The 27,849-nt window shown below is 38.8% G+C and overlaps 2 protein-coding genes across 4 annotated transcripts in view; one reads left to right on the top strand and one right to left on the bottom strand.

The window, feature by feature from the left end:
• Positions 1-27,849, top strand: part of fbxl13 (F-box and leucine-rich repeat protein 13) — a 55,423-nt gene that overhangs the window by 14,840 nt on the left and 12,734 nt on the right. For both annotated transcript variants that reach the window (XM_034032154.3, XM_034032155.3), the window contains 4 exons: positions 8,929-8,981; positions 9,826-9,926; positions 15,264-15,393; positions 27,476-27,574. In XM_034032154.3, the coding sequence (XP_033888045.1) occupies positions 8,929-8,981; positions 9,826-9,926; positions 15,264-15,393; positions 27,476-27,574 (383 nt within the window). The remainder of the gene's footprint in view (positions 1-8,928; positions 8,982-9,825; positions 9,927-15,263; positions 15,394-27,475; positions 27,575-27,849) is intronic.
• LOC117419424 (leucine-rich repeat-containing protein 17-like) lies at positions 620-15,452 on the bottom strand. 2 transcript variants are annotated; one of them, XM_034032156.3, is made up of 4 exons: positions 15,334-15,452; positions 6,851-7,735; positions 2,054-2,209; positions 620-1,262 (listed from the first exon to the last, which is right to left on the bottom strand). In XM_034032156.3, the coding sequence occupies exons 2-4, from the start codon at positions 7,611-7,613 to the stop codon at positions 844-846; spliced, it is 1,338 nt and encodes a 445-aa protein (XP_033888047.1). In that variant the 5' UTR covers positions 7,614-7,735; positions 15,334-15,452; the 3' UTR covers positions 620-843. The 2 variants fall into 2 exon arrangements, with proteins under 2 accessions (XP_033888047.1, XP_058842113.1); XM_058986130.1 differs by having other exon boundaries at positions 15,233-15,344.

The following is a 27,849-nucleotide window of genomic DNA, read 5'->3' as shown; positions in this document are numbered from 1 at the left end:
CCATGAATCTTTTGAACTGAACGTAATCAATAATTTTGTTCTTAGTATGTGAACAGAATGTGAATAACTGTATATTTAACTTCAGCCAGTGATGGCATAATGTGAACTTAGGTTTTACACAATACTGTTAACAAACTCCCATTGGCATGAAACAATCAAAATATTATGTTTTAAAAACGCTACCCATACTTTACTGTGACAATATTTTTTCTATATCAAGCAACATAGTAAACCTTGCATATGTAAGAGCTGCATTACAGTAACAAGGACTGACTGAGGCCAGTATGAATAAGAGATGAGAGAAAGGAGAGGTGCAAGGAGATTTGGTTAAAGACATTTTGCAGGGCTCCTTCAGTTCCTTTAAAACTTTCATTCAAAACAGCCAAGATTCCAAGATTTTCATGAGAGGCAAATTCAAATGGTTTTACTGCAGTTGTTATATAAGACTAAAATCAAGTTGATAAATAGTTGATTTATTTTACAAAGATTTTACCATTACCAGATACTGAATCTGTTTGTTTTAAAGAGCAGCCTGACTTAATATACTGCTAAATATTATTGAACTGGTTCTAAAATATATAGATGTATTATTTTAAAACAAACAACACAACATGAAGTATGACAAAAATCAAATATTCTTTTTTATGGATACTGTGCAGTACAAATTACAATAAAAAACAGCCTTTAACTCTAGTTTTAGTGAAAAAAAGTTAAAAAAATAAAATGCAAAACAAATAGGAATCAGATTGCTATCTGATATAGACTGAATTAGAATATTTCTAAAAGTTGCACAACTAAAAATAAAGCTGAAAATCAATCTTACATGTTGTCTAAAATGTCTAATTATGTTAATCTGATAAATGTGTACATATCTTTCTCTTTTGGTCCAATTAAATGCTGTGGTTGATTGATCTGTCCTTCTTCCACTTCTTCTGCATCTGCATTTCCATCCTGAGTTGTATCGGACTCTGATATCGGTTTCTCTTTCGGGCATTCTTCGTTGTAGCTTTTAACATAATTATATACAGACCAGCCTTTAAATTCCTCCGGCGTCGTGCAAATCAAGCCAGTGTGTTGAACGCTGCGGTGATGTTTCAGCCAGTAATCCAGGTAGTGAATGTTATAATCACATCTCCAAGGGTTATTTCCCACCCACAGTTTTTGGACAAAGTAGAGATCCTCTAATACTCCATATTCAATGTAATGTAAGCCATTGTTTGACAGGTCCAGTTCTCTCAATTGCAGAAGACCCGAAAAGGCAACTGTTAGAAAAAGCAACAAGTTTACTAAATGTTGTGTTTTGTGTTTTTAAATTGAATGCTTGTTTAACAATTTTAAAATTAGAAAAATATTAACAACTGTGCAGCTTTATGAATGGCAGGTATTGTTATCTGCGTACTTTTTCTTTGTGCATCTGAAATTAGATTGCACTAATCTACAGTTTGTTAGTGTACTGTTATTAGTGTATGTTTGTTGCACATGAAGTTTAATATCATTCACAAACTTAATATACCCTAAGGCCAGATGTTTACAAAACTATTTACTATTATCCCAATGTTCATTTAAAAATGTGGTGAAGTTGTTTGTTGGGAATTCTGTAACAATAGTTTAATACATCTGGCCCAGGATGTCATGGAATGTTAACATAAAAAGGTTTCTATTACCTTTATGTAAACATCTGAAACCACCATATTTATAATACAAAATTAATAAATAATAAAAAAAAACTTAAACTTTCTAACCACTACTCCACACTGCTGCCCTATTAGAAAGATATCACCTCTTAACATTGTTGTTCCATAAAACGTTAATATTGTTTGTGCATTTTATTTTCATTCGTCAAATCACGTTGAGGATACGTTAACAGTAAATTTGTTTTTCATGATATTGCAAATGCTGTAACTAAAAACATAATTTCACACAAGCTTTTCTGCTGCTTTAATTATTTTTCAATTAACTTACAGTTTTACAGTAATATAGAAAGGTGCTGCAACATCTAATGTGGATAATTAAAAACTCTAAACGGAGGCGGAGTGGAGTATACTTTGCATACCTGTGTCAATGTATTCTAAGGCATTCCTGCTAAGGTTCAATGTCTTCAAGTCCTTCAATCCTACGAATTCCTTGGACTTTAGGTGTTTGATTTTGTTTCCAGAGAGGTCAATTTTAACAGCATCTGGTGGGATGTCAGCTGGAACTTTCTTCAGATCTAGTAGAATACAAATATTACAATAGCTTTAACAAGTATATTAATGCATGTGTATTTCTCCCAGTGAGCAAGTTAATATTTAACAAGGTGTCACAATACTGATTAAGCATGTCTGATACCCAGCAGATCTGGAAATGTACTTAAAATAACTCAGCAGAGAGAAGAATCTAAGGGTAAAAAAATTAATGAAATTTGTGAACTCATTAATCCATTAATGGGGAACCTGGCAGGGATAGGATGACCATCCCTATTCATCACTGACTTTGTAAATGGGGGTGGGGGGGGGGAGGGGGGTATTGTTTGGTTTTTAAAAAGTACACTCCAATGTTCAACGATTGGAACCACCATGGTTTTATAAAATGCAAATAGTAATTTTTAAAGCCTACATTTTAATTGAGAAAGAACATCTTCAGTATTTTTTTTTTATAAAACACCACCCAAAAGAAAGTAGGAGATTAGTCACTCTGGACAAAAGTATCAGCATATTTGAATACATGCCTCATGAGAACAGGGATTCTTTCATTTGTAAGTCTTGATTTATAGGAAGGGTCATTTTTGAATGTCAGCTTCTATTTCAGGGTTGAATGGAGATAACACAAGAGCCATTATGTTCTGGGGTCAATCTGAGCTTATGAATAATGTAAAGATATCCTGTTCGCATTCTTTAACTGGAAAACAACCTTGTGCACATGCTGGGATACTGTATCGTGTCAGGGAATCTATTTTTATTAATCTATTTTTAAATATCTAAACAGCTGCAGATAATTAATATAGCAATATATATTAATATTGCAAGTTACTGTGCTGGCACTTGATGCTGGGTTGAGGACAGGGTTTTCTTAATTTTAAATTCTTGTCCAATCATTTCTGCTCGAGCTGCATGTTCTGGCAGGATCTTTGGCATTTTTTGCTGGCAAGAACGTCATGACCTCACATATGGCTTTGACATACAAAAAAGAGGCCAGAAAAGAGTTTGGCTTTCAGCTTACAGAAAGCACAAGCATTGGAACCCATCAGAAAAGAAAAGCTTAAAACATTTGCCAAACTTCCCCAGGTATGTGTGAACTGTAAGTAAGTATTCAGAGGAAGAGATAGCAGTACAGGATGATATGCCTCTCCTGAGGTCTTGAGCCCAAGCCACTTATTCCTCTTCATCTCCCCACCTCTATACCCCCCAGGTTAATCATCTCATGAAGAACATAGCTTTCTATAATGAAGAACATCTGTGGGTACATGTTTACATTATATTTTATTCTTTCCTTTCACTGGCATGAAAGAAATGCATTCCCTGAAGCATGTTTCCAATTTGAAACTTTTAGTCAAATCCTATTCCTAAATGTGTACCAATGAACAGTAGGGCATCAATTAAACTATTATGATGTCAAACGTATGAATGAGAAGTTTTGTTGTTTTAACATTGTTATTAAAATTATTACAGGTAAGGAATATAATTTTTCAGACATGCATTCAAGTAATAGCACTTAATGACATTTAAAAGGCAATAATTGTTTATCCTAATTGTTCTTTGTCTGGCTTTGTAGAACCTATAGCAGTATAATCATGCACCACCTGGATATTCATGCTTCTCTTGGCATCCAGTCAGGATGTGTCATGTTGACAAGCACAAAAAAGAGACCCAGTGCAGGGACCTCATGTACATAGGTCCTGTACATCTCCAAAGAGAAAGCTAGCAATCCATGTCATCTGAAGTTAACTTTTGACAGGTAGTTTTTATGCGTGATTATTTAATAATATATATTCATGATAATCAAGTTTTAATGAGTATAACATAGTGCTACAATCTGTACTTGTCAGGCACATGTACTAGAGAATACATATATAAAAACAGCTGCTGTACTGATTGGTCTTTCAGTCACCCTGTGGGCAAGAAGTTAGCTAAAGTACTTTGCCAGTACAGTACACTGCTACTCAGGATGTTGAGTTGAATGAATATAACACATAACTCCCATTCATCATTCAGGACCAAATGGCTATGTACAGTATCAGACTTGCATCATATTTTAATTTGGTGAATTGAACTGCTGTTTGACATAAAAAAAAGAACTCACAGAAATAGTACAATTATCATCAAAACTGAAGGAGAGGGTGGAAACAACATTCACTCTTTATTTCTTGTTATGTTTTCTAATCGATGTGCTAAACTAACTGCTATAATGGGGCAGGTAAATAGAAAATTACATTTTGGAGACACTTTGATATATGTAATACGGTAATGAAGTTCTCCAAACAACTTCCAGATTTTGCTGTTGGCATTATGTATTGTTTCAGGTCCAGGCTTTAGGTTTCATACCATGCTGATACAGCAGAGCAGAAAGCATTGTGTCATTGCATCAACATCTGTTAACTGAAAATCTCTTAGCTGTAGTATCAAATTATTATTATTTTTTTGCATCAAGAGATTATTTTTTATAGTCAAAATAATACTATTGTACCATTACACTGATCAAATTTAGATGGAAAATAAAGGTTCAATTGTCAAGGACTGTGTTAAAAGGTAATGAAAAAAGTTTTCTCTCTTCATTTTACAGTAGTGTAAAGCAAAATAAGCATTACATTTCTCTCTTTCACTGAACGTTCAAATATTTCTAACTTACTCCAACACTATCCCACTTAAGTGAAAAAATTGATAGCTAACAACCTAACCTAAACTTTGTTTCTTGAAAATTTACAAAAACTATAGATATTTAGCAATTTGACCTAGTCTTCAATCTGTGCAATGGTTGCAATGGTTCCCTGACAAGTTGAAAAATAAGTTTGCCACAGTGGTTATCAGTAATGTAAATTACAATATCAGAAATGAGAAGAACAATGCTGGCATTACAGAATGTATGAAAGAATGGCAGAGACAATCAAGTATGAAATAAAAAACTGTACTTTGCATGATGTTGTGTGTGTGTATCTGTCTATCTATCTATCTATCTATCTATATATATCTCTCTCTCTATATATATATGGCTATTCAGCCACATTGCTAAATTGAGTATCATATAAATGAATATCACATGTTGAAAGAGTTTATTTTGTTGCAAAGCATCACTGGCGCCTGTGTATCTGGTAACTATTGTATGTTTCCACTTAAGTTTGGACAACTAACTTACTTTAAAGAGATGTGGTAATTAAAAAAAAACAGCAGAAAATATATTTTCCAGTTTTTTTAAACAATCTTGTTTAAAAAAAAACTTGAACACTATGCTTTATAAACAAGCTGCATTATCAGTGTGCCCTGATAGTATATTAGAATGACCTTATAGTATCAAGAGGCTAAGCAAGTGTATCTGATCGGTTAAGATTGAATGCATTTCATCTTAATTCATTTGTAATTTAATCTGGTAGTTAAATTATTATATTGCAATGCTATGGCACAAAACTTCGTTAAGCTTCACATACATTTTAATGAGTGTCTGTTATGTTTTTTGGAAATAAGCATGTGTAACTGTCTAGCACTTTAGGACATTATTTGGAAAATGGAGAATTACCTTGAACTAGATCCTACCTTTCTTTTTTAAAACTCTTAGGCAACTGATACAAACACAAGTTTACTGTGATTGCTAACATATGTCAAATACACTGAAAGCAGTGTTATGGGAAGGATCCTAGTATTAGATAGTCACAGTTTAGGTTGTTAGCTCTCAGTTATCAAGAAACAGTTTGGGCTGAAATGTAATGCTTAATTTGTTTAACAAGACTGCAACATGACAAAGAAAACATTTTCAGTATCCTTAACTGCTGGGTTTAAATGAGCGTAAAGAACAACAGGAAACGTAATTTGAGTTTTACAGCCGGTTTCACGGACCCTTGATTAGCACTAATCTCATTTTAAGTAACATGGTCTAAGATTTCTTCCATCAGGATCTGTGAAACTAGCTGTTTGAGTGCATTTCATTCCAGACCTGTGGCAGAGCAGAGTTTCTGCACATGTCTGTGCTCATTTGGGGAAGGAACAGCCTGGAGTCTACCATTTGCACAGCCACGTGGTTTTGTTTGTTTTATTTAGTTTTGTTCCAGTTTTGTGTTTGAGAATAAAAGAGCGCAGGAAGCACTTAAAGTGCAGTTTCCTTGTCTGGGTCTACTATTTCAAGGGTGCAGACCAGCCTTGACCTTGGGGCGATACAATATGTGGTGTAAGAAGTGGGATAGTGCCCCCTACTGACCCAGCACTAAACTGCAGGTGAAAAAAATGCAAATAAAAATAAACAAAACAGCACAGAAGCTTTGGCTATCCCCACTTCTTTCTTTCTTTCTTTCTTTCTTTCTTTCTTTCTTTCTTTCTTTCTGTCTATCTTTCCTTCTTTTCCTCTCTCTAGCTCTCTCTTCATGACACACTCACTCAAACAATTAAACAATCAAAACCATGTGGCTGTGCAAATGGTGGCCATCTTGATTCAAGGCTGTTTGGTCACCAAGATGGCCGCCAGCCTCCAAACTCACACACCCACACACACACACACACACACACATGTGCAGAGTCTCTGCTCTGCTACAAGGCCATTGAAAAAAGCTGTACATCAAAGACTGAGATATTATAATTTTAGAGCAAAATATTATTTATAGTATGTACTGATATTGTGAAAAATATTAACAACAAAATCAATGTAAAGTATAAACATAATATAGACAAACCTTTGTTGTGGCAGTCTAGTAGAATGTTGGGGAACATGTAGGTATGGCAGACTGTGGAATCAACCTCTTTGATGACAAAAGCAGGGCCAATAACCTGGTTTTGAGGCTGATTTGGATCTGTCCCTTCCAACTCTGGGCATAACAACTCAGGCTTTATCTTCTTTAATTTCTGATCTTTTAGATTTTTGGGCGAGACACATTTTGCATAGTTTCCTAGGTTCCGATTGCTTGGGACTTGGAGCTTTCTGACCAGGCTGTCCAGCTCACAGCTACAATCCCAAGGGTTCTCATAGATGCGCATGTACTTGAGCTGAGGTAGGAAGATAAACACCTCCTCAGTAACCACCTGCAGCCGGTTATGTTGAAGCAACAGTATTGTCAATTTATTTAAACCTGCAAAGGCACGCTCTTCAATCACAGAGATGTCGTTCTGCTGCAGATCCAAGCTTTTTAAATGTTTAAACCTTGCAAACATATCATCCTCCAGCCTTCGCATCCTGTTTCTCGCCAGCAACATGTGGAGAATGTCCTCAGGCCAGTGAGTTGAAACCTGAGTCAGCTTTCTGTCTTGGCAGTCCAGGTATTTTTCATTGAGCTCAGAATACTCTTTGCACTCAGCTGCAGCAAACCGCTTGACCATACTCCTCCTAAGGGCCCTGGGCACTGCTATGTTAACTCTGCTTTTCAACCCACCATTTTTTGACCTCCTGAATTCAGCAGACCCGCAGAAGAACAGGATCAGTAACACAGTAACTACTTGCATCCTGATATCCAGCTGCTCTGGTTAACTGTGACCGATGGAATGGCAAAGGAATCCCTCTGAAATGTGAGACCAGATAACCTAAAGTAATTGTCTTAAGAAATGACGAGATGCAGCTGCACTCCCTGTAAAGAAGAAACAGTTATGTTTACAACAAATACTAATGCAGAGTTCTGACATCCTAATAGCATTTGGGATAAATCACATCAGAGAATCTTCTATTCAGTTTAATACTCTTTTTTGCTGATGGAACATGCTGATTTTGGTACTAGGGCAGCAGTGTGGAGTAGTGGTTAGGGCTCTGGACTCTTGACTGGAGGGTCGTGGGTTCAATCCCAGATGGGGACACTGCTGCTGTACCCTTGAGCAAGGTACTTTACCTAGATTGCTCGAGTAAAAACCCAAATGTATAATGGGTAATTTTATGTAAAAATAATGTGATAACTTGTAACAATTGTAAGTCGCCCTGGATAAGGGCGTCTGGTAAGAAATAAATAATAATAATAATAATAATAATAATAATATGAGGAACACAGTGAGGCAGAAAGGACAATTTCTGGGGTGCTGTTGAAGCCAATATGTGCAAATTAACTATGAGCAGCTATAAAGCCAACATAGGTACAGGATCTAGCTATGTTCAATGCCTGTACCAAAATGCATCATTCATCTGCCTCTCTGTGTTACTTAAAAAAAGAACTATTAATTAAATATTAAAAACGTGCTTCTGTTTGTTTGTCAGAATACAGGCTGATCAGTATCAGTTAATTGAGCAGCAAACCTGTATAGGAACCCACCTGTATGACTTTTATTTTATAGTCCTGTATAACATAGTCAGATACACATAACAAAATGTTAAGATTTACAATTAATAGACATGATTTCCTAGTTTAGGACATTTAATCTGAAACCACAAACCAAAACATTGTTACAAACATCTGATTACATATAACTATAACATATAATCTGACTGCAGTTATCACTGTCATACGATATACTGTTAACATATGCCATTTGAGAAATGTGCCCCCTGCACCAGACAACAAACCTTTTATTCCAGTTCCAAAAATCTTATTGCTTTTGAACTAAACACATAAAATATAATCTTATTGGAGTAAAGGGGACATGTTCATTAAATATTATTGAAAATTAGGTCTAATTCAAAAAGGTTCACATTCCAGAGGCTGGTGTCTTGGGGGTGATTATTAATGGATAACATTTTGTAATTCCATTCCTGAATGCTGCCATCTATCCCAGCAAGGCCATTTTGGATAACTCAGGTGGAAGGATAACATGGCTTTTTGTGTCTTGTGTCTTCTAGGTGAATGCAGAAATTTGCAGGACCTAAATCTTTCAGAGTGTGCAAGTATAAATGTAAGTACATTCTGTAATATGAATACCAAATACCAATTATTATTAAATGAGAAGCAAACCTGAGGTCCTGTTGTAAGTGACTCTGCAGCAGCAGTTGTGGTGCATAGTTCACCTTATAGTCTCTGTAAGTAGCTTTGGACAAAAGCATCATCTAAATGACTAATTCATACATGGCAAAATGAAAAGCCAGTACAAGCAGACTGTTCCATATGTACAGCACATGGTAAAATAGATTATACACAATTCTTGTTAATTAAGAAAAAAGTTACTGTACTCCAGCTGGCAAATGTGGTCTATCAAATTGATGCACTAAGGGATATTCATTATGCAATGCTCCAGTGCATTTTACAGAAAAAAAAGATCCAGAAGCCTTTACAAAGTTGCATAAAACACAATAGGAATTAAGTTTAATCATAACACTTAAAGATAAATTCTCCCTATCTATGGCATCAACTTTAATAAATGACATTGCAACATGTTTAAAATTCAAGAAACAGTTAAGGGGAAAACTAATTGGAAATTTAAATTAAGGGAGTTTTGTGCAACCTGATCTGCAGGATGCATTACAATGTTGCTCCATACCCTCTTTATTTATATTTATCTAGATGTGTCAGAATAAAACAGCACCAGTACAGTATAATTGTTTTTTTGTGTATTACGTGCTGCTGAGCACATACCATTTTTAAGGGATGTAATAACAATCATTGGTTTTATTTGGTAAGTGAAAAGGTTAACATAGGCCTAATTTTAAATTGTTGAAGGTTTAAATAACAATGCAGGAATGTCAGATTACTTACCAGTTTTAATCCCTGGTTTAAATTTACAATATTTCTCTTGACCTCAGGATGAAATCATGAGACTGATTTTGGAGGGCTGCCCCGCACTCCTGTACCTCAACTTGTCTTACACAAACGTGACTAATGGGACTCTCAGAATGCTGTCAAGGTATTAATGCACAGCAACAAAACCTGATCATTGTGTTTCTTTTTAACAGCAATTTCACATTTACTGTCAGTTCATTTTTTTTTCTGATAAACCAAAATGTGTCCTTTTTTGAAAGTTTACTGACAGGTAACAGAAAATGACACAATTACATACTAATCCTGTTTGTGTTTTCTATGTGAGACACACCGAGGTTTATCCAATTGATCTAAACAGTGGTGAATCTAAATGCTGCTGTTGTTTAAATAGTTTCAAATTTACTTTTGCCTTTAAAAGTAAGTCAAATTACAGGTTTGGTCCTAATTTAATTTAACCAATGATAGTTTAGATAATCTGAACAGACCTCACTGAACTGGTTTAGTTTCGTCCCTGGGACTATCAGTCTTTTTGGAGCATTGTTTGCTTTACATCCAAGTGAGTATACTCCTAGTGACTCACACTTAACTATGCAGTCTTCCATTGCTTTACCACACCTAATTCCTGTCAGTAGCTCATTGGATTTATTTAATTAAAGCATTGGTGGCTATCCACTGATTTGCTAGAACATTCTTATTAGGGTTAAACCATTAATAATTTTAGGTTACTTACTGTAACCCTGGTTCCCTGAAAGAGAAGACGACCACCAAAACATTACGTACGGGATGTGCCTGCCTATTGGTAGGTATTTTCTGACCTCTCTATACCAGGGCTGCCGATAGGCCCCTTCCTGGGATGGCGCCCTTTGTCCCGCCTACAGTGGGATTAAATATTCAAACCACGGAAGCTACGGATGCGACCTCGCTGGTTGGTGGTCATCTTCTCTTTCAGGGAACCAGGGTTATGGTATGTAACCTAATGTTCCCTTTCAATTTGAAGACGACCACCAAAACATTACATATGGGAAATGTATACCAGAGCCGTCGCGAAGGAGAAGGAACGGCAGCACACGAGGGACGCATCAGCACCGCTTAACCCTAGGTTAGCGGTACGAGCGTGCAACCTCAAGGACCCTCGTGCCTATTGAAGGCAAAGAAGGATCTACCACATTCAAGCGGTAGAACCTGGAGAATGTATGCGGCATAGCCCAGCTAGCCACCGTACATACATAAGACAGTAAGGCCCCTCTGAAGAGAGCCCAAGATGTAGCCAACCCTCTAGTACAGTGCTCAGGTGGGGGTAAGCCAGCACTGTCATACACCGCAGAGACTGTATCCACAATCCAGCAGGACATTCGCTGTTTTGAGAGGCGCTGGCCTAGGGTCCATAAACCGTGACAAACAAAGAGCTGATCAGAATGATGCAGAGCTCTTGTTCTAGCCACGTAACATCTCAGTTCCCTCACTGGGCAGCGGAAGTTCAATCTCCTATCCTCCTCCGAAGAAAAAGGAGGTGGATGGAAAGACTCCAGTTCCACAGACTGATTCATGTGGGGAGAAAGCAGGGTTTGTACGCAGTGACACCTTGCTACCATTATCCCAAATCCGCATACAGGAGCTGTGCACAGACAGCGCCTGTAGCTCACTGATCCACTTTGCAGAGGTGATAGCCAAGAGGAAGGCTGTCTTCATAGACAGATGCTTCAACTCTATGGAGTGTATGGGCTCAAACGGGGCCTTCGTGAGAGCCTCCAGTACAACATCTAGGCTCCATTCAAGGAAAATGGCCCTCCTGGGATGGTGTAACTGCCAAGCACCTTTAAGAAACCAGGTAGCCAAAAAATGAGCACCCGGAGATACTGAATCTACAGGGGCATGGCATGCAGAGATAGCTGCTAAATACACCTTCAAAGTGGAAGGTGACCTACCAGCATCAAGCAGCTCTTGAAGATAACTGGCATGGGGCAAGAAACTGGATCATGACTTCTAGTCAAACAATTCTGAAAATATTTCCACTTACAGGCGTACAGCGACCTAGTGGAGTCTGCCCTAGTGCTCTGCAGAGTACCGACAACCATGTCTGATAGCCCTAGGGCTGTCCAGCGGTCCCATTCAGGGGCCAGACCCAAAAATGGAACCTGCCCGGTTCCAGATGCCAGAGAGTGCCTCTCGTCTGACTGCGGAGATCCAGGCGAAGCAGGATCTCCCAGGGCTGGCCTTGTATGAGCTGACTTAGGGTTGAGAAACAGATTCTCCTGGGCCACCGAGGGGCCACTAGGAGAACTGCTGCTTTCTCAAACCGGATCTTCTCCAAGAAGGCCGGGAGCAGCGGTACTGGCGGGAACGCGCAAAGAAGCGTCCTGGGTCACTTGTGGGCTAGGGCGTCTACGCCGAGTGGACCGCGTAAGCAGAGGAGGGAATACCACAGAGGGCAATGTGTCGTCTCCGCCAAGGCGAAGAGATCGACCTGCGCCTTCCAAAACTCCAGGGAGATGCGTCGCCCGTAGGGACAGCAGGTTCCGTTGTGCCCAATTCAGGAGCCAGAAGGTGATGCGATGCACTCCCACGGACCGGAGGCCACATACGCCACCACTGATGTGTAGTCCATTCAGACCAGCACATGATTTCCATGCAACACCGGGAGAAAGTGCTGGAGAGCCAGGAAAACAGCCTGCAGCTCCAGCATATTTATGTGCAGGACTATCCAATGGCCCGACTAGGTGCCGCAGACTCCTCTGCCTTCCCAGACTGCCCCCCAACCCAAGTTGGAGGCGTCCGTCGTCACCATTTGGCAAGTTAACACCACTCCCATCCGCACGCCCTCGCGCAGGTGAGAGGGCATCCTCCACCATCGCAGGGCCACGGAGCACTTGTGAGACACTGTCAGCCGGGGGGCCAGGATAGCGTCCACACACTTTGAGAGCATACAAGGAGCTTGGGAGAGGCTGAACGGCAGCACAGAGAACTCGTAAACGCTTCCCTGAAAGGCGAAGCAGAGGTACTTTCTGTGCTCTGGACGAATGGGAACGTCAACATTTGGAACCTCCTCTCCTTCAAGAACTTGTTGAGGAATCTCATGTCTAGGATGGGGCGAAAGCCGCCGTCCTTCTTGGGTACCAGAAAATATCTCGAGTAGAGCCCCTCTCCGCAGGAAGTGGGGTCTACGAGACGAATGGCTCGCTTGCACAGCAAGGTGGCCACTTCTTTCTGGAGTACCGATACCTGAAGAGTGTCCGTCCTGGATGTGTGTGTGACTCCTCGGAAGGGGGGAGGTCCCAAGCGGAACGCCTTGTACCGAGTGGCGAGTGCACTAGGCAATGTGCGCACCAAGCACCCCGAGCACCAAGGTGCTACGTATGCCGAGTGCACCGAGCACCGCATGCAACAAGTGCACTGAGCACCACATGCACCGAGCACCATGTGCACCAGCTAGTGTACGCACCGAGGCACTATGCGCACTGAGGGCACCGAGCGCCGTGCGCAATGAGTGTACTGAGCACCGTATGCACCATGGTACCGCATGCACCGAAGCGCTATGCTCACCGAGCGTCATGCGCAATGACTGCACTAAGAACCATGCGAGCACTGCGTGCGCTGAGTGAACCGACCACCGCGTGCACCGAGCACCGTGTGTACCGAGGCACCGAAGTACCACGGTCTGTGCGTGCACTGAGGTACCGAAGCACTAGGGGCAACTAATGCAGCGGTGCCTGCCCTAACCGTGTGTAGTCAGCCACCTGGTCAGTGCGTAGCATGCACCAGGGGAGACACACAGGCCAAAGCCGCGGCGGGTCTGTGTGCACCGAGCACCGTGCGCACCAAGGCATAGAAGTACCAAGGGCTGAGCGTGCATCGAGGTACCGAAGCACCGGGGGGCAGCTGAAGCAGCGCTGCCTACCCTAACCACATGTAGTCACACATGTGGTTAGCACATAGCGTATACCAGGGGACACACATATATATATATGTTTCTATATATATTTAAACTGCCACTCGGCAGCTAGCTGAGTCGCTCAACAGCGGGGTATAGCAGAGCCTAGCCCCGGTGGAGGACGTGCTCTCACACGAGTGAAGGCTGGAAAAAACAACAACACTCACTCCTTTAACTCAATACTGCACAGGCAGTTGACTCACGTACAACATATCGGGAAGCAGCAGCCTGCAACGCGAGAGCGGACAGGTTGCTGATGAAGAAAGAAGAAAAAGGCTGAATCAGGAGTTATTGATTCCATGAAAGCGGCAAGCCAGCTTTCAGCCTGAAAGGCAAGGGAACTGCAGTTGACTCAAAAGTTATTTTTCACAATACGCTCAGATACCAACACAGATGGTCTTACCTTACCATCTTGAGAGGCAAAAAGAGAACATGGCTTCTGTGGTTTGATTATTTAATCCTTCTGTAGGCGGGACAGAGGGCGTCATCCCAGGAAGGGGCCTATCGGCAGCCCTGGTATAGAGAGGTCAGAAAATACCTACCAATAGGCAGGCATATCCCATATGTAATGTTTTGGTAGTCGTCTTCGAATTGAAATAAATAATATAGCTCTCCCAACTGTGCTAAATTCAGTTCACCTACCAGCATCTACCACTAGGCGGCAAAGCAGCTTTAGACTATATACAAAACTTCATTGGTCAGGAGTTAACAAACCAAAAAGAAAAAGCAACTTTTTATTTAATTTTATCATGATTGGACTTAAAATAAGCTCTTACCTAACACCAGAAAGCTGATTTAATAAGCAGTGTCTCGGATTATTTTTAAAATAATGTTACACTGTGCTTACATTGCTCTGCAACACCCTTGCTTACAGAGTCTGCATTAATTACAGGCATTTGCGATTGTAAGAAAAAAAAAACAACTTTCCACTGACTCCAGGAATTCTTTTGAATTTTTTAGTATCCTTATTTATTAGAACATAAAAAAAGAAACATGGACAGTGGAAAAAAATACTGGAAAAGAACACCAAGCAAAATACTATTTTTTGCTTCTGGTGTGCATAACAACTTTAAACACTTCACAGACCAGATGCAGCGCTCTCTTCCAGTTAACTGCCTGTCTAATCTGAAGCGGTTTCCTTGATCCTTGATACAGAAGGGTCCTGTTCTCTGTTAACCCTCATTTCAAACTGCTGCTTGTAAAAACGTCAACAAGTAGTATCTTCAGCAAAAAAAAAAACTAAACAAAATAAACTGCCTGCTTTCTTTGATATTATGCCTATGAGCTTAAAACACCATTCCATGCAAAAGCCAGTTTGCAAATTATTGAAAGGAATACAAATATGCAGATTAAGTATGTTTTCTGAGATTTTCTGACTTATCATTTACAGTATGTTTTACTTTTACCATACTCTCTTCCCTGCACGACAAAGCATTACCAAAAATACAGTAGATTAATTTCTGCTCATGTCTGCAACTTTTGAAAACCATAGACTTCAAACGTGTTTGATCTGAACATCCTACCTTAAACATGTATTCTTTTCCCTTGTTGAAGGTGTTGCCTAAATTTACAGTACCTCAGCCTAGCCTACTGCAGGAAGTTCACAGATAAAGGGTTACAGTACCTGGCCACAGGGAAAGGCTGCCACAAACTCATCTACTTGGACCTCTCTGGCTGCACTCAGGTTGGTCCCTCTTCCCTGCTCTTTGTTTGGTCATGAGAGACGTTCTCCTTCAACTTGCACTGGAGCAGGGAGGGAAGCAGATGGTTTTAAATTACAGCAGCACAAGATTTGTCAGGAAGGCAGTCTACTATAAGGCCTTTGGATTGGCTCCAGGGTAATGTCATGTATCCAGACGTTCAGGCCTTCATGAATAATAAAAAGGCTTCAGGACCAGTGGTTTTAAAACATGAAGGTATTCCCTCCTTTGTCAACCTAGGAGGAAAGTTCATGTTTAAACTCCTGCATGAGTAGTCAGATTCAAATCTGTATGTTTTTAGCTCATAACTTTTTAAAGTATACCCCAGGCAAATTTTGTGGGCCATATTCCATTATTCCATTATTTAAAGAATGTTTTTAAAGGTTTTTAAAATAAATAAATAAAGTCTGATGTTTTAATGAATTAAAACAGACTTTAAAAAAAAAACACAACATAAAGCTTGGTGAATGGGCCCTTTTATAAATGAAACTATAAGGTAGTGTTGAAATGTAAAACAGTGTTTTTTTATTGTTTTAAAAAAACAGCACCTAATTATATATATATATATATATATATATATATATATATATATATATATATATATATATATATATATATATATAATTAGGTGCTGTTTATATATATATATATATATATATATATATATATATATATATTAAAGCTTTCATATTCAGAAAATGCAACTAGATTAGGTGTAAAGCCTTCTAGTGCTATATTTATAACAAACCATGCAGGGGTTGCCAAACCTCAATCATCATTTCTTTATAATACATGATGACAAAAATGATTAATTTACAGTTGTAAACCAGTAGTGATTGAGTAGTGTCACAATATCTGCTTAAATATAAACTTGGTGTAACTTCTGAACTGCACACACCCACTTGGAGTCTAACAAGCAATCAAGTTGATTTAAATAGCTGTAGGTATATTTCTTGTCAGCATAAAGGTGAATCAAACATATGTAAAGTGGTGTTTAATGAGCACAAACAGGGGCAATCAGACAGTGCTCTTTTAGGTGATTTTGATGCCATGTTTTGCACGGAGGTTCCACACCAACATCACTGCAAGCTGTCGGCCAAGCATCCAGGGTGTGGCCTCATTAACATTTTCACCTGATCGATGTTAAAGACACAGCAAAGGTTTGCCTTCAAGTTTCAGGCTGAGTAGGCCTTAACAAAGAGTAAACACTTTTGCAAGGCCAAACCAGGGATACAACACATAGAGATAACTCAGACAAACAAACAAGAAACTTAGGTTTATCATTTGTTTTACCATAATTAAAAAAAGAAAGGTATAACAGAAAAGAAAGTTACCCTCTTTAAATTAAATACAGTTTAATGTATTGTGCATGTATCAATAACCACAATATTAAGAACAGAAGTTCAAGCAAAAATATAAGCTATTTATTTAAGAATCTAAATTGGCCTCATTTGAATGCACCGTCATTGCATCAATCACAATATAGAATACACAATATAGAATAGTACTGATTCCGTACCATAGTTACAAACACAGTTTTTTGTCTTTGCATCCATATTAATAACAATTTTTTTTGTTTTTAAAAGGTCAGTACTGTATATTTCTGTGACAGGGCAGAGGCCCTGCACAGTTAAAACTGTGTTTTTGTGGCTGGCAGCTATCTTGGCTGAAGAGTAGGGGAACAGCCTGGCGCTAAGAAGGCAATTTTTACACAGCTACACGATATGCATTAATTAAAAAAGTGTGGAATGTAGCCAGGTGGTAATTTGATTTATTGATTGCCAATTAACCCCTGGTCCCATACCATGAAAGAGAACAAAGAAATGTTTTTTTGGACAGCGGGCAGAGTTAGGAGAGATAGGGCAGTTCAGTGCAGCGAAGGTGTCCCCAAGCTTGAACAGGTGTAGAAAGAGAGATAGAGGTTAGTTTATGGACTAAGATAGCCATAGTCTGGATGCAGTTTTGTTTAAATGATTTGTTTTGTTTGTTTATACCTTTTGTTGTTAAAAAGGTGTGCTAAAGAGTTGAACTGCAGTTTACTGAGTCTGGGTTTGCTGTTCCTGCTGTTGACCAGCCTTAACTGCCACCTTACCACAAGCCTATATATACATCAATCTTAAAGTGAATATTTATAGGTGTGGCAGTTAAACAAAATAGAGCTTACCTAGGTTCTGTTAAACATTCCTATTACTTTCTCATATTCATTTCTCATATATGCAGTTTTAGCATGAACATTATTTTAAGCATCTCTCCTCAGATATTGTAAACAAAATATCCCCTTCAAGCATGGCTACACAATGCTTCTTAAAAAGCTATGTAAAGTATTGTTTGTTTTTAATAATGCATCAGAAAATTTGAGTCGTGGCTCTGCAAAGATATGATGGAACTTATATCAAATCATATTTAAATATGTTTAGCTTTTGTTACATGTCGGTACATGTATAGGTCTTAAAATACATTTTGAAAATTGATGACACCTCATGTCACAAAGACACGTTATTCCTTCTGTTGAAAGGCTTGCAATAAGATTAAGATTTTAACTTTACATAAAGTTTCTTTACATATTAATAATATTCAGTTAATTTGTCATCCAGTCGTAGTTATTCTGGTAGACTGCAAATACAAATAATTCGATATAGTTCCTTATTTTTGTATTCGTCAATGAACTTATTTTTCCATATAAAATACTCGATTTGTTGCATATTTTGTTAGCTAGAGACTAAATACAGTACAATGTTAATATTTATTCAAGAAGTTCCGGCACTGTCAAATTAATTATTTCCACATCCCAGACAATTATAAGTTAATATACAGACTCAGTATTTAAATAATGGCTATTTCAGACACTAGCACAGCAGAAGGCCTTTACATGTCTGAAGGGGTGTTTAGCCTATCTGTCTGTCAGTAATCTCAATGGTACCTGTGCATGCCTACCTGATCGCTACAGAGTCAATTTGCACATGACCACTGTGGCTCTGCATGGGGTCAGGAGAACATTATGTCAGAGTAAGAAACATTGTGTAGCCATGTTTGATGGGAGTATTTTGTTTGCAATTTCTGAGGAGCGATGCTTAAAACTATTTGTATGCTAAAGTTGCATACAAGCCTAAATAAATTATTCAAAGTAATGGCAATATTAAACAAAACAAAGTAAGCTTTGTTTTATTAAACTCCCACACCTGTAAATATTCACTTTAACATAAAAAGTAGGGTTTTTTTATACCATTATCCAGCATTGAGTGTTCCAGTCGACAAACATTAAATTAAATCCATTAATAAAAAAAAAGAATGCAAATGTTTTTTTCTCAAGTACAAAAATGGAGATTGCACATTTTAGCATTCAAATGCATTATATTGCAGAAGTGCTTAGGATAGTGTGCTGTCAAGCAGACCTGCTGCCTTTATTACACTATGTAACACAATTTTTGTTCCTGGGTAGTAAGTGTTATTTCCTAATTGCTTATGCCTCAAAAGTATAGAAAATGGCTATTATTCCCCACAAACTTTGCTTTTGTGACCAGGAGTGATATTTTGAAATTTACCTATTTCCAATGAGAAAACGAATTTGTGTCTTTTCGTTCACATAAAGTCAGAAAAAAACAACATATGAATCCAAATTAACATGTATTTATACTAAAGTAATACAAAAATGACTACAAAAGATTTAGAAGTGAGTAGTTTTTCGAGATTTACGATTATACTGTAAATCACTTTCACGAATCAGCCCCCAAATGTAGTCTCCCATCATGTTCTCGTTATACTGTCCTTCATTGACAGCTCATCCAGGAGTCTCAAAGCCGTGCTGCTCCATAATGGTAACAAGTACCCGTCTCTTCCCCTGGCTCACTCGGTGCACCTCAAAGAGGATTACAACAGCATCAAGACCTTGCTGGATGCCTTGAAGTATGATGAGTATGGCTGGGACCCCCGGAAGGTGCTGATGCCACCACTGCACATCAAATTGGGCCTTATGAAACAATTTGTCAGAGCTCTAGATAAGGAGTCGGCAGCCTTCAAGTACCTTCAAGACTTCTTCCCTAAGCTGTCTGAGGCAAAGGTCAAAGCCGGTGTCTTCGTCGGACCACAGATAAAGAAGATCCTGGAGTGCAATGAATTCCCCAAGAAGCTCACTAGTAAGGAGAAAGCGGCTTGGAACAGCTTTGTCGCAGTGGTTCGGGGCTTCCTGGGCCAAAAACTATGTGGAGCTGGTTGAGACTCTGGTGAAGAACTACGGCACAATGGGCTGTAGGATGTCCCTCAAAGTCCATATTCTTGATGCTCATCTTGATAAATTCAAGGAGAACATGGGAGCGTACTCGGAGGAGCAAGGCGAGCGCTTCCACCAGGATATACTGGACTTTGAACGCCACTACCAAGGACAGTATAACGAGAACATGATGGGAGACTACATTTGGGGGCTGATTCGTGAAAGTGATTTACAGTATAATCGTAAATCTCGAAAAACTACTCACTTCTAAATCTTTTGTAGTCATTTTCGTATTACTTTAGTATAAATACATGTTAATTTGGATTCATATGTTTTTTTCTGACTTTATGTGAACGAAAAGACACAAATTCGTTTTCTTATTGGAAATAGGTACATTTCAAAATATCACTGTCCTGGTCACAAAAGCAAAGTTTGTGGGGAATGATAGCCATTTTCTATACTTTTGAGGCATAAGCAATTAGGAAATAACACTTACAACCCAGGAACAAAAAAAAAAAAAAAAAATTGTTACAGACTAACTCTGTGATGGTAACAACACTTATTGAAGTAAACCCCCCTCCCCCCAAAAAAGAAAAAAAATGTTCATGCCATCAGTACCTGTACAGAATATTATTAAACTACCTGTAGTTAAAGCGCTTCTGCGTAGTTTAATAAACAAAAGGAAATCAAAAAGTTGAACAAAACACTGCTCTCACAGAGCAAAAATAAAACAGTTAAACAAAAACAAAACTTTCATACTAAAACAATCACAAAATAACTGGCGCAAGGGCCAAAACAAAAGGTTTAAACAAAATACAAAAATGTAGGCTGGGCATTGGCATTGGCATTAGCCTTCACTTCACTTCACTTCACTTCACTTCACTTCACTTCACTTCACTTCACTTCACTTTTTCTTTTTCTTTTTCTTTTTCTTTTTCTTTTTCTTTTTCAAAAAAATAAACAGAGCACAAACAAACACTCACCCAAAACACCTCCACCAAACAAAGGAATTTCCCCTTTTTTATACCATGTGGCTGGAGCCCAATTATCAGTTACTCAATTAGCTCCAGCCACATTCTCACATGTATTTTTGGCAGGGATAGGAAATTAACCCCATCCCTGCCAACCACCACCAAATCACCACACAACAATAATATTATTATTTACAGGCAGGGCCCTGCCCTGCCACAAGGTCTGAAAAACCTGACAGACAATGATGCAAAAAAGACGGAACAGGATATTCTCTGTTTTTACGACAGCGCGTTAAACTATCTTGAAAAGTGGTTTGACTTCTCAGATGGCAATCTTTTAAAAACGTTTGAAGTACTGTCACTGGAAAAAGACTGCCCGTTGATTTTGATTTTGATTAACTATACGAAGAATTTTCAAGCATTGCTCCAATACTTAGCTGTGTTACAGAGACTAGTATGACCACTGACCAAAAATGGAAGAATATGTTTAATAAGGCAGGCCCTGCTGCTGAGCAGAATTTGAAACATCTTTTGAAAATGGTTTCATTTGTACTCAGCATACCTTGCTCTGATGCCTACGCTGAAAGGGCATTCAGCTTGATGAACATGATATGGACGGATCAAAGAAACCGGTGTTCTGTGGATCTGGTAAAAGCTGAACTGCAAGTAAAATTAAACTACCGGTTCTCTTGCCTTGAGTTCTACCAATCTGTCAACTTGCCAAACTCTTCAAGATCTGATAGGAAGTACACATTTAAATCAAAATGAACACTGATGGTTTTATTTTAATTTTATTATTATTTTCAAATTTTCTGGAGAACTGTACCTTATATTTAAAAAAAAAAAAAAAAAAAATCCACAAACTTTTGAAAAACAATCTGAAGGATTAAAGTCCAGGAAAGAATGACACATTGGTAAGTTGACATATTTTTTTAATTACCTTTATTAAATATAAAATGTGTACATATACAATACCCTACCCCCCCCCCCCCCCCCTCATTTTTTTTAAATGCCTGGTGTCCCGTTTTTGTATTTTGAAAAGGTGGTAAACCTACCTCCAGGACAACTTAAATGTAATGTATTGTAACGATCTTGAGAGGTGGCAGGCCCCTTTAAGATTCTCGGAGGACCTCCGTAATGGACAGGTGGCAAGAGTGTTGATTGGATAGGAGGCGGAGGCTACCGAGATGTCTCTTTGAAACGGATTCTCAGGAGTGAGAGGGGTGTGGCAGTATAAAAGGGCTGCGGGCTGGATACGAGGGCAAATGGATAAGCAGCAACAGTGACACAGAGAAAGGACCAACCAGCATCCTATGACTACAGTCGGCCACAACACAGGCTGCTTATCTGCCGTGGTACGAATTTCCCCTGGGACCTTGCTGAGAGAAGCGAAAGAGAGAGCGATAGGGAGAGGACGGACGGCTATTTGGCTGAGGGAGCAACTGAGAGAGAGAAGGGAAGTCGGACGGGAGTCCGAAGGACAGGTCCTGAGGAACGACAGCTACAGTCCAGTGCGTGTGTGTCTCGATCCTCCCCCCTAACCTTTTGCCTACCCTGTGCTCTTTCACCCCTCTATCCTTCTATTCTAAATAAACACAGGCTATTCCCCTTTTTTGCTACAATCACTGCATCTGTCTGATTCATTAAGGGCATAACCTAAAAACGTTACAGTATGTTATTGCACTCCCAATTATAATTACATTTGGATCTGTAAACATAATTATTTAACATATACAAGAATCCCAGCTGTGTGTTTGGCTTAGTGTGTGAAGGCCTGTGCTGAGAATCCCCAAATGTTGAATTTCTCACTACATTGGAATGGGATATGGAGCCTTTGATCCATAGATTTCTGGTTAGATTCCATAATGGGTCAGTGGTAATCAAAATCCATTTGCTATAATTGTGAAATAAAGCATTGTGTTCTCATCTAAGTTGCAGGGGAATTGATTTCTCATAAATTCCACATAACATTGTGGCAAAGTGGCTGATTGTGTACAGGTGCAGGAGTGATGCAGTGTGCAATGAACAAACAGAGACTTCTAATCCCGGTGTGGTGACCAAACAATAACTCCAGGCAATACACAACAATGTGTAATGCACTGGAAGTAAATAAACGGGTTACAGTCCCAAATAATAAACACACGTATCTTTCCCACAATGTACAAACACGGTCATCAGTCCTGGGTACGTGCTGTAGTGCTCGTGGTGGCTGATACAAGTTTATTCATGACAAAAGTGAAGTGATGTTCCGGGTTTTGTGCTGGCCCTTGGCGACAGCTCCGGAACGTGTTAGCCGTCTAATAATAACAAACAAACAATTATAGACAAACAAAACAAAACACTCACGGTACTTTTCTCACCGGGTCTCCCACGGGTCCTTACAGGTTTAATATGCAAACCAAACGAAGGAACAGATTACGATTCTCCGTCCCCTTTTATGCCGTCACTCATGACCCCTTGGTAAACGAGTGAAACTGCCTCTCCAATCTGCAGCTGCCACGTCGTTTCCCTTCCGGGTCAATGCGTTCTTGCAACGGAGTCTCGCCTTCATCCAGACTGGCCGACTTCCCGACCCTGGGAAAGAACTGTCAGACCAGCCCGTCTCTCTGCTTAGCGCCCTCACAGGTCGGGAGGGAGATTTACAACCGAGAATCATTGTATTTCTGTCACAAAAATCTATCAATTGGAACAGCTATTTCTACAAATAGGCATTTTTTTTGTATGTGTTCACTTCACAGATCTACTAGCTCTGTGGTCATGTGTTCATTGCAAATGAGAATTTTTTCTCAATTGACTCATCTGGATAAATAAAGGTTTTGATTGATTTTCAAATGTTATTAGTATAAATGAGATGTTACTTTATAGAAATTGTCCTCCCCCTTAATGACTCTCAACTCAGTATGCTTCTGCATGAATATTAATTTCTGTGTGGAGATAGCCAAAAAGGAACTAACTATGGGAATCCTTTGCATTTCAGGTGGCCAATAACGTCAATGTAATTATAATGTCTGAAGATAGTAACATTAATTCTGATTTCTGTGGACATTTATTAAATGAAGACTATAAGCAGCACAGGTTATGAAAAAAACCAGATAAGTTGCAAGTAGAGTAAGATTCTGTTGGCCGATCCTCATACACCTAACATTCACTAGACACGAGCGAGGGCTGCGGGAAGAAAGAAACTTCAGCAAATGTTAATGGGATAGATCTGCTTTGTGACTTAGAGATGAGTGGGCAGATTCCCCTTGGCTCGCAGAGAGCCGCCCTCGCGGAGGTGAGACCGAACCGATCGGTCTCCAAAGCTGGGAAGCAACCGATACTTCCCCCAAGGGGAACCTAGAGGTGAGAAAATGGAAAGATGACAGAATTAGTTAGATTTGGCCAGGGGGGGGCCCTCTTGGCACGCTGAGAACCTTCCTGGAGGAGGACTGAGCCAGCGGCGGCTGGGCTTCTAAGGTTGGGAAGTTAGCTTCACTTACCCCCAGAGAGAGACCGTTGCAGACCGTTGCAGAGGTGGAGTGGCAGTTGCTAAAAAAGGGTTTGGCAGATGTTATTGGTAGGAAGGAAATAGGGGGGAGGAGCCCTCGCTCATGCTCCCCAAACAACACACCAAGGTTACAAAAATAAAAAAAAACAGGAAGCATCTAAACACGTCATTTTCTTCTGCCAGTCACAGTACTGTAAAGAGTAAGAAGATTCACATATTTGTATTTTTTTATGGTGTTTGCAATGTCTGGTTTTTGACAGTAAGTTCATAAATTAACTATTGTTCTGCAAAAAAAAAAAAAAAGCCCAATGAAGGAAAAGTATTTTGCTGTAAGTCTGACCAATACAGTGATACAGAGATACAATTTCTGGCGCTGACATGGATTGAAATAAAGTATTTCAGCAGCTTCAACCTCCTAAAAAAAAACACATGCTATTAAAGAATATAATTGTATGTATTTTAGTACTTGTTACAGTCCTAAAAAGAAACAAACCTCTGTAATAAAATTAAAAAAACATGCAAGAAGATACAGAAGATAACCCTTTACTGGCAGTCAGATTTTAAATTACTGTATTGTATTTATGGCCATATTTACAGAAAGTAAAAAAAAATAGTTCATTTAAGTCAGACACGAAAAATACATTCTTATTAAAACATAATCTTAATTTGCTCTTAATTTGTATTTGCATAAGCACAGTGTCTGCATAACATATGTTACTGTTTACTCCAGTATTATAGCAACGTTCTGGTTTTGGAAAATTGTGCCAGTTACTGTTCTGCCAAGCAAACAGTTCATTCTTATAACCAAACTCTTTCAATTTTTTATGTCTGTATTGACAATATATGTTGGAGAGGATGGGCTACAAATTATACTTGTAACAAAAGAAGTTTTGAAGTTTTCAGAACTTATTCCTACATTTTATCAAACTGTATATAAAGGAATCCCTATTTCTCAAAACAAGTTATGAAAGGTAGCACTAGAACAGTGGTCTTCCACATGCACATACAGTGTAAGAGGCCCTCAGTCTAATAGTCCATAAACAGATCCTCATTAAACATCAAAGGATGGGCTAACAGCAAAGTCTATTATAATTGTAAGAACTATATCAGGTTATAACTTCTCTTTTTAAAAATCTATAGATTCTCCCTACTGAGCTAACATGTATATTATTTATGTAAAAGAATAAAGCATTCACGTAGCATGCTTCCTTCATTGTTTAAAATACAGATGTATAGAGTATATCCAGTACACTGTGTAAAATGTTCCCCCTTTGGAAACTTAAATGATAAATCATAATAATTACATTTCCAGAGCATGTAGCTTTGGATTATGCAGTGGTGGAAAAAAAAAACAACAACTTAGCCACAACTTTTTTTAAAAAGAGTGTACCAATTAATCAATGTGCAAGTTGAGGTAGTCAGAGATTCAATAAATTGAATTTTAAGCAGCACAGCTAATTGAAGTGCCTTTTCCCATTCTGTCATTAATGATAATAGCTTATACATTTTTACAAACTTTTAAAGTCATTTTAATGATTACTTTAAAAAGCAGTGATAAAAATAAGTATACAAATAATAATAAATAAAATAAGTAGTGTAAAATGAGATAATACAATGTTCCCTTCAAAATACATATGTCAAATTATAAAAATGTGTTTTCAATCTTAATTTAAAAGCAGCAAGAGATGGTGCCTCCCTTACAAATCGTGGAAGACCATTCCACAACTTTGGGGCTCTAAAGCTGAATGCTCTGCCACCTGCCTTCTTTCTCTGTGTCCATTTAATGCTGTATAAGTTAAAAGCAAGACCTTAAAATCAATCCTAAACTGTATAAGAAGCGAGTGTAAGGCTGCTAGCACAAGGGTAATGTGTTCACTTCTCTGTTCTATTTAAAACTCTGGCAGCAGGATTTTGCAAACACTGCAATCAAGATAAAACACAACTTGAAATACCAGAAAAAAAGCATTGCAACAATCAATCCTAGATGTTATAAAATAATGCATCCGTCTCTCAGCATCCTGCAGCGAAAGAGAACATCTTAGTTTAGCAATATTTCTTAAATGAAAAAAAGACTCTATAGTTGCATTCCTAATGTGTGGTTCAAATGAAAGATCTGGATAAAAAACTACACTCACTGTTTTTTCATTTCAGCCTTCAACTCAAAGGAGAATCTACCAAATGTAAAATCAGATGGATTTATATTATTTAGTTGATTCTGTGATCCCAAAAGCATCATTTTTGTTTTATCAGAGTTTGACATTAAAAGTGTTTTGACATCCATTGCTTAATGTCAGAAAGACAGGTAGTCAGAGTATTTTCAGCTGAAGTGTCACCCAGTTTCAGAGATAAATATAAATGAGTAACATCAGATTAACAATGAAAATGTAACTCATGTCTACGGACAGTATCGCCCAAGGGTAGCTGTAACAGTGTTACGTGTGTGGGTCGTCACTGAATAATACTGAGGGAGACACAGAGCAGTGGGTGTTGACACAGAGCAGTGGGTGTTGACACGCCGCGCAGGCCCCGATGCTAGGGTACCGACAATGGTGATCCTAGTGCTGGAATTTAATAAAGAAAAGAAAACTAAGCTAAAATATAAAAGGTTTTTTAGAGTGGAAGGGTTTTGTGTAGTACTCTCCATTTAGCGGATGCTTTCTTTCTCAATGTAAACTCAGCGCCCGCCTGTGAAGCAATGGCCAGGCAGTAGCCCTGAGCTGTGATGTAGATGCTTTTTGAGCTCCACGCAGCTTCCTTGGGCCAATCCGGACCTCCCGATCAGCTGAGCGCCAGATGAGCCTACCTGCTCAATTGGTTGCCTAGTAACACGTCTCCTGTTGCGTGTCCCAGCTGCTTCCATAAAGGCACACATCCACTCACGAACCAGCGACAGAGAGCATATACAGGGAAAACAAAATTGGACCAAGAACAGAGCCCTGTGGGACACCACAGGTAACATCAGATAAATAAATAGGATTCTTCCTCAGTTTTAACAAATTGAAACCTATTTGAAAGATAAGATTTAAACCAAGACAGGACACAACCTGACAATCCCACTTGATTCAACTGAGGATGAGCCCATATCAGAAGATAATAGCTCATCATTTACCCCTCTCACAAGTGCAGTTTCAGTACTATGACCCGGGTTGCTGATGATAAAGTATGATAAAGTATTTAAGTAAGGTGCCCTCTGCAGATTTGTTAATTTAGCTATAGTCTCAAAAATAAATCAAAGATTATCATTATTTGTTTCTAGAAGTATCACCATCCTGTTAGTTTTATTGAAAGACATGCTCATATAAACAGGAGCAAGCACCATAACAGGTTCTTGGAATTTGCATGGTCTGGCATTCTAACTCCAGGCTAGCTCCAAGTGTAATTATTTTTTTTTTGTTTTACAGATGTCAGTGGATGGATTCAAAAACATAGCAGTGGGCTGCAGTGAGCTTCAACACCTGGAAATCAATGACATGCCTACCCTCACAGACAAATGTATTCTGGTAAGTATGGCTTGGTAGTTAAAATTGTAATAATAATTATTATACAAGTTAATTTCAAGAGGTATGAGTAGGTATGTTTTTTTTAACACTTCTAAATGTGGATCATGCCTGGTTGCCATACTGACATGTATCTTTGTGATATAATGTTGCTAAGGGGCCACAAATGCATCAGCCTTAATTAACTGCAAATTATTATTATTATTGGTCGTATGACAGTATTGAATAATAGAACACTGGTGCTCGTAAACAGGTCCATCCTCATAACTTCATTTTGT

The sequence above is a fragment of the Acipenser ruthenus genome, chromosome 14 (genome assembly GCF_902713425.1).
Source record: "Acipenser ruthenus chromosome 14, fAciRut3.2 maternal haplotype, whole genome shotgun sequence".
NCBI classification, from domain to species: domain Eukaryota; kingdom Metazoa; phylum Chordata; class Actinopteri; order Acipenseriformes; family Acipenseridae; genus Acipenser; species Acipenser ruthenus.
This window is presented reverse-complemented; position numbering and strand designations above follow the sequence as displayed.

What these genes read in the sequence shown, in the direction of transcription:
- LOC117419424 (XM_034032156.3), bottom strand. Translation starts at nt 7,613, where the DNA reads ATGCAAGTAGTTACTGTGTTACTGATCCTGTTCTTCTGCGGGTCTGCT. An exon ending in ACTAGACTGCCACAACAAAG is followed by an intron (nt 2,210 to 6,850) that starts GTTTGTCTATAT and finishes GTATTCTACTAG; the next exon opens with ATCTGAAGAAAGTTCCAGCT. An exon ending in CTTAGAATACATTGACACAG is followed by an intron (nt 1,263 to 2,053) that starts GTATGCAAAGTA and finishes TTTTTCTAACAG; the next exon opens with TTGCCTTTTCGGGTCTTCTG.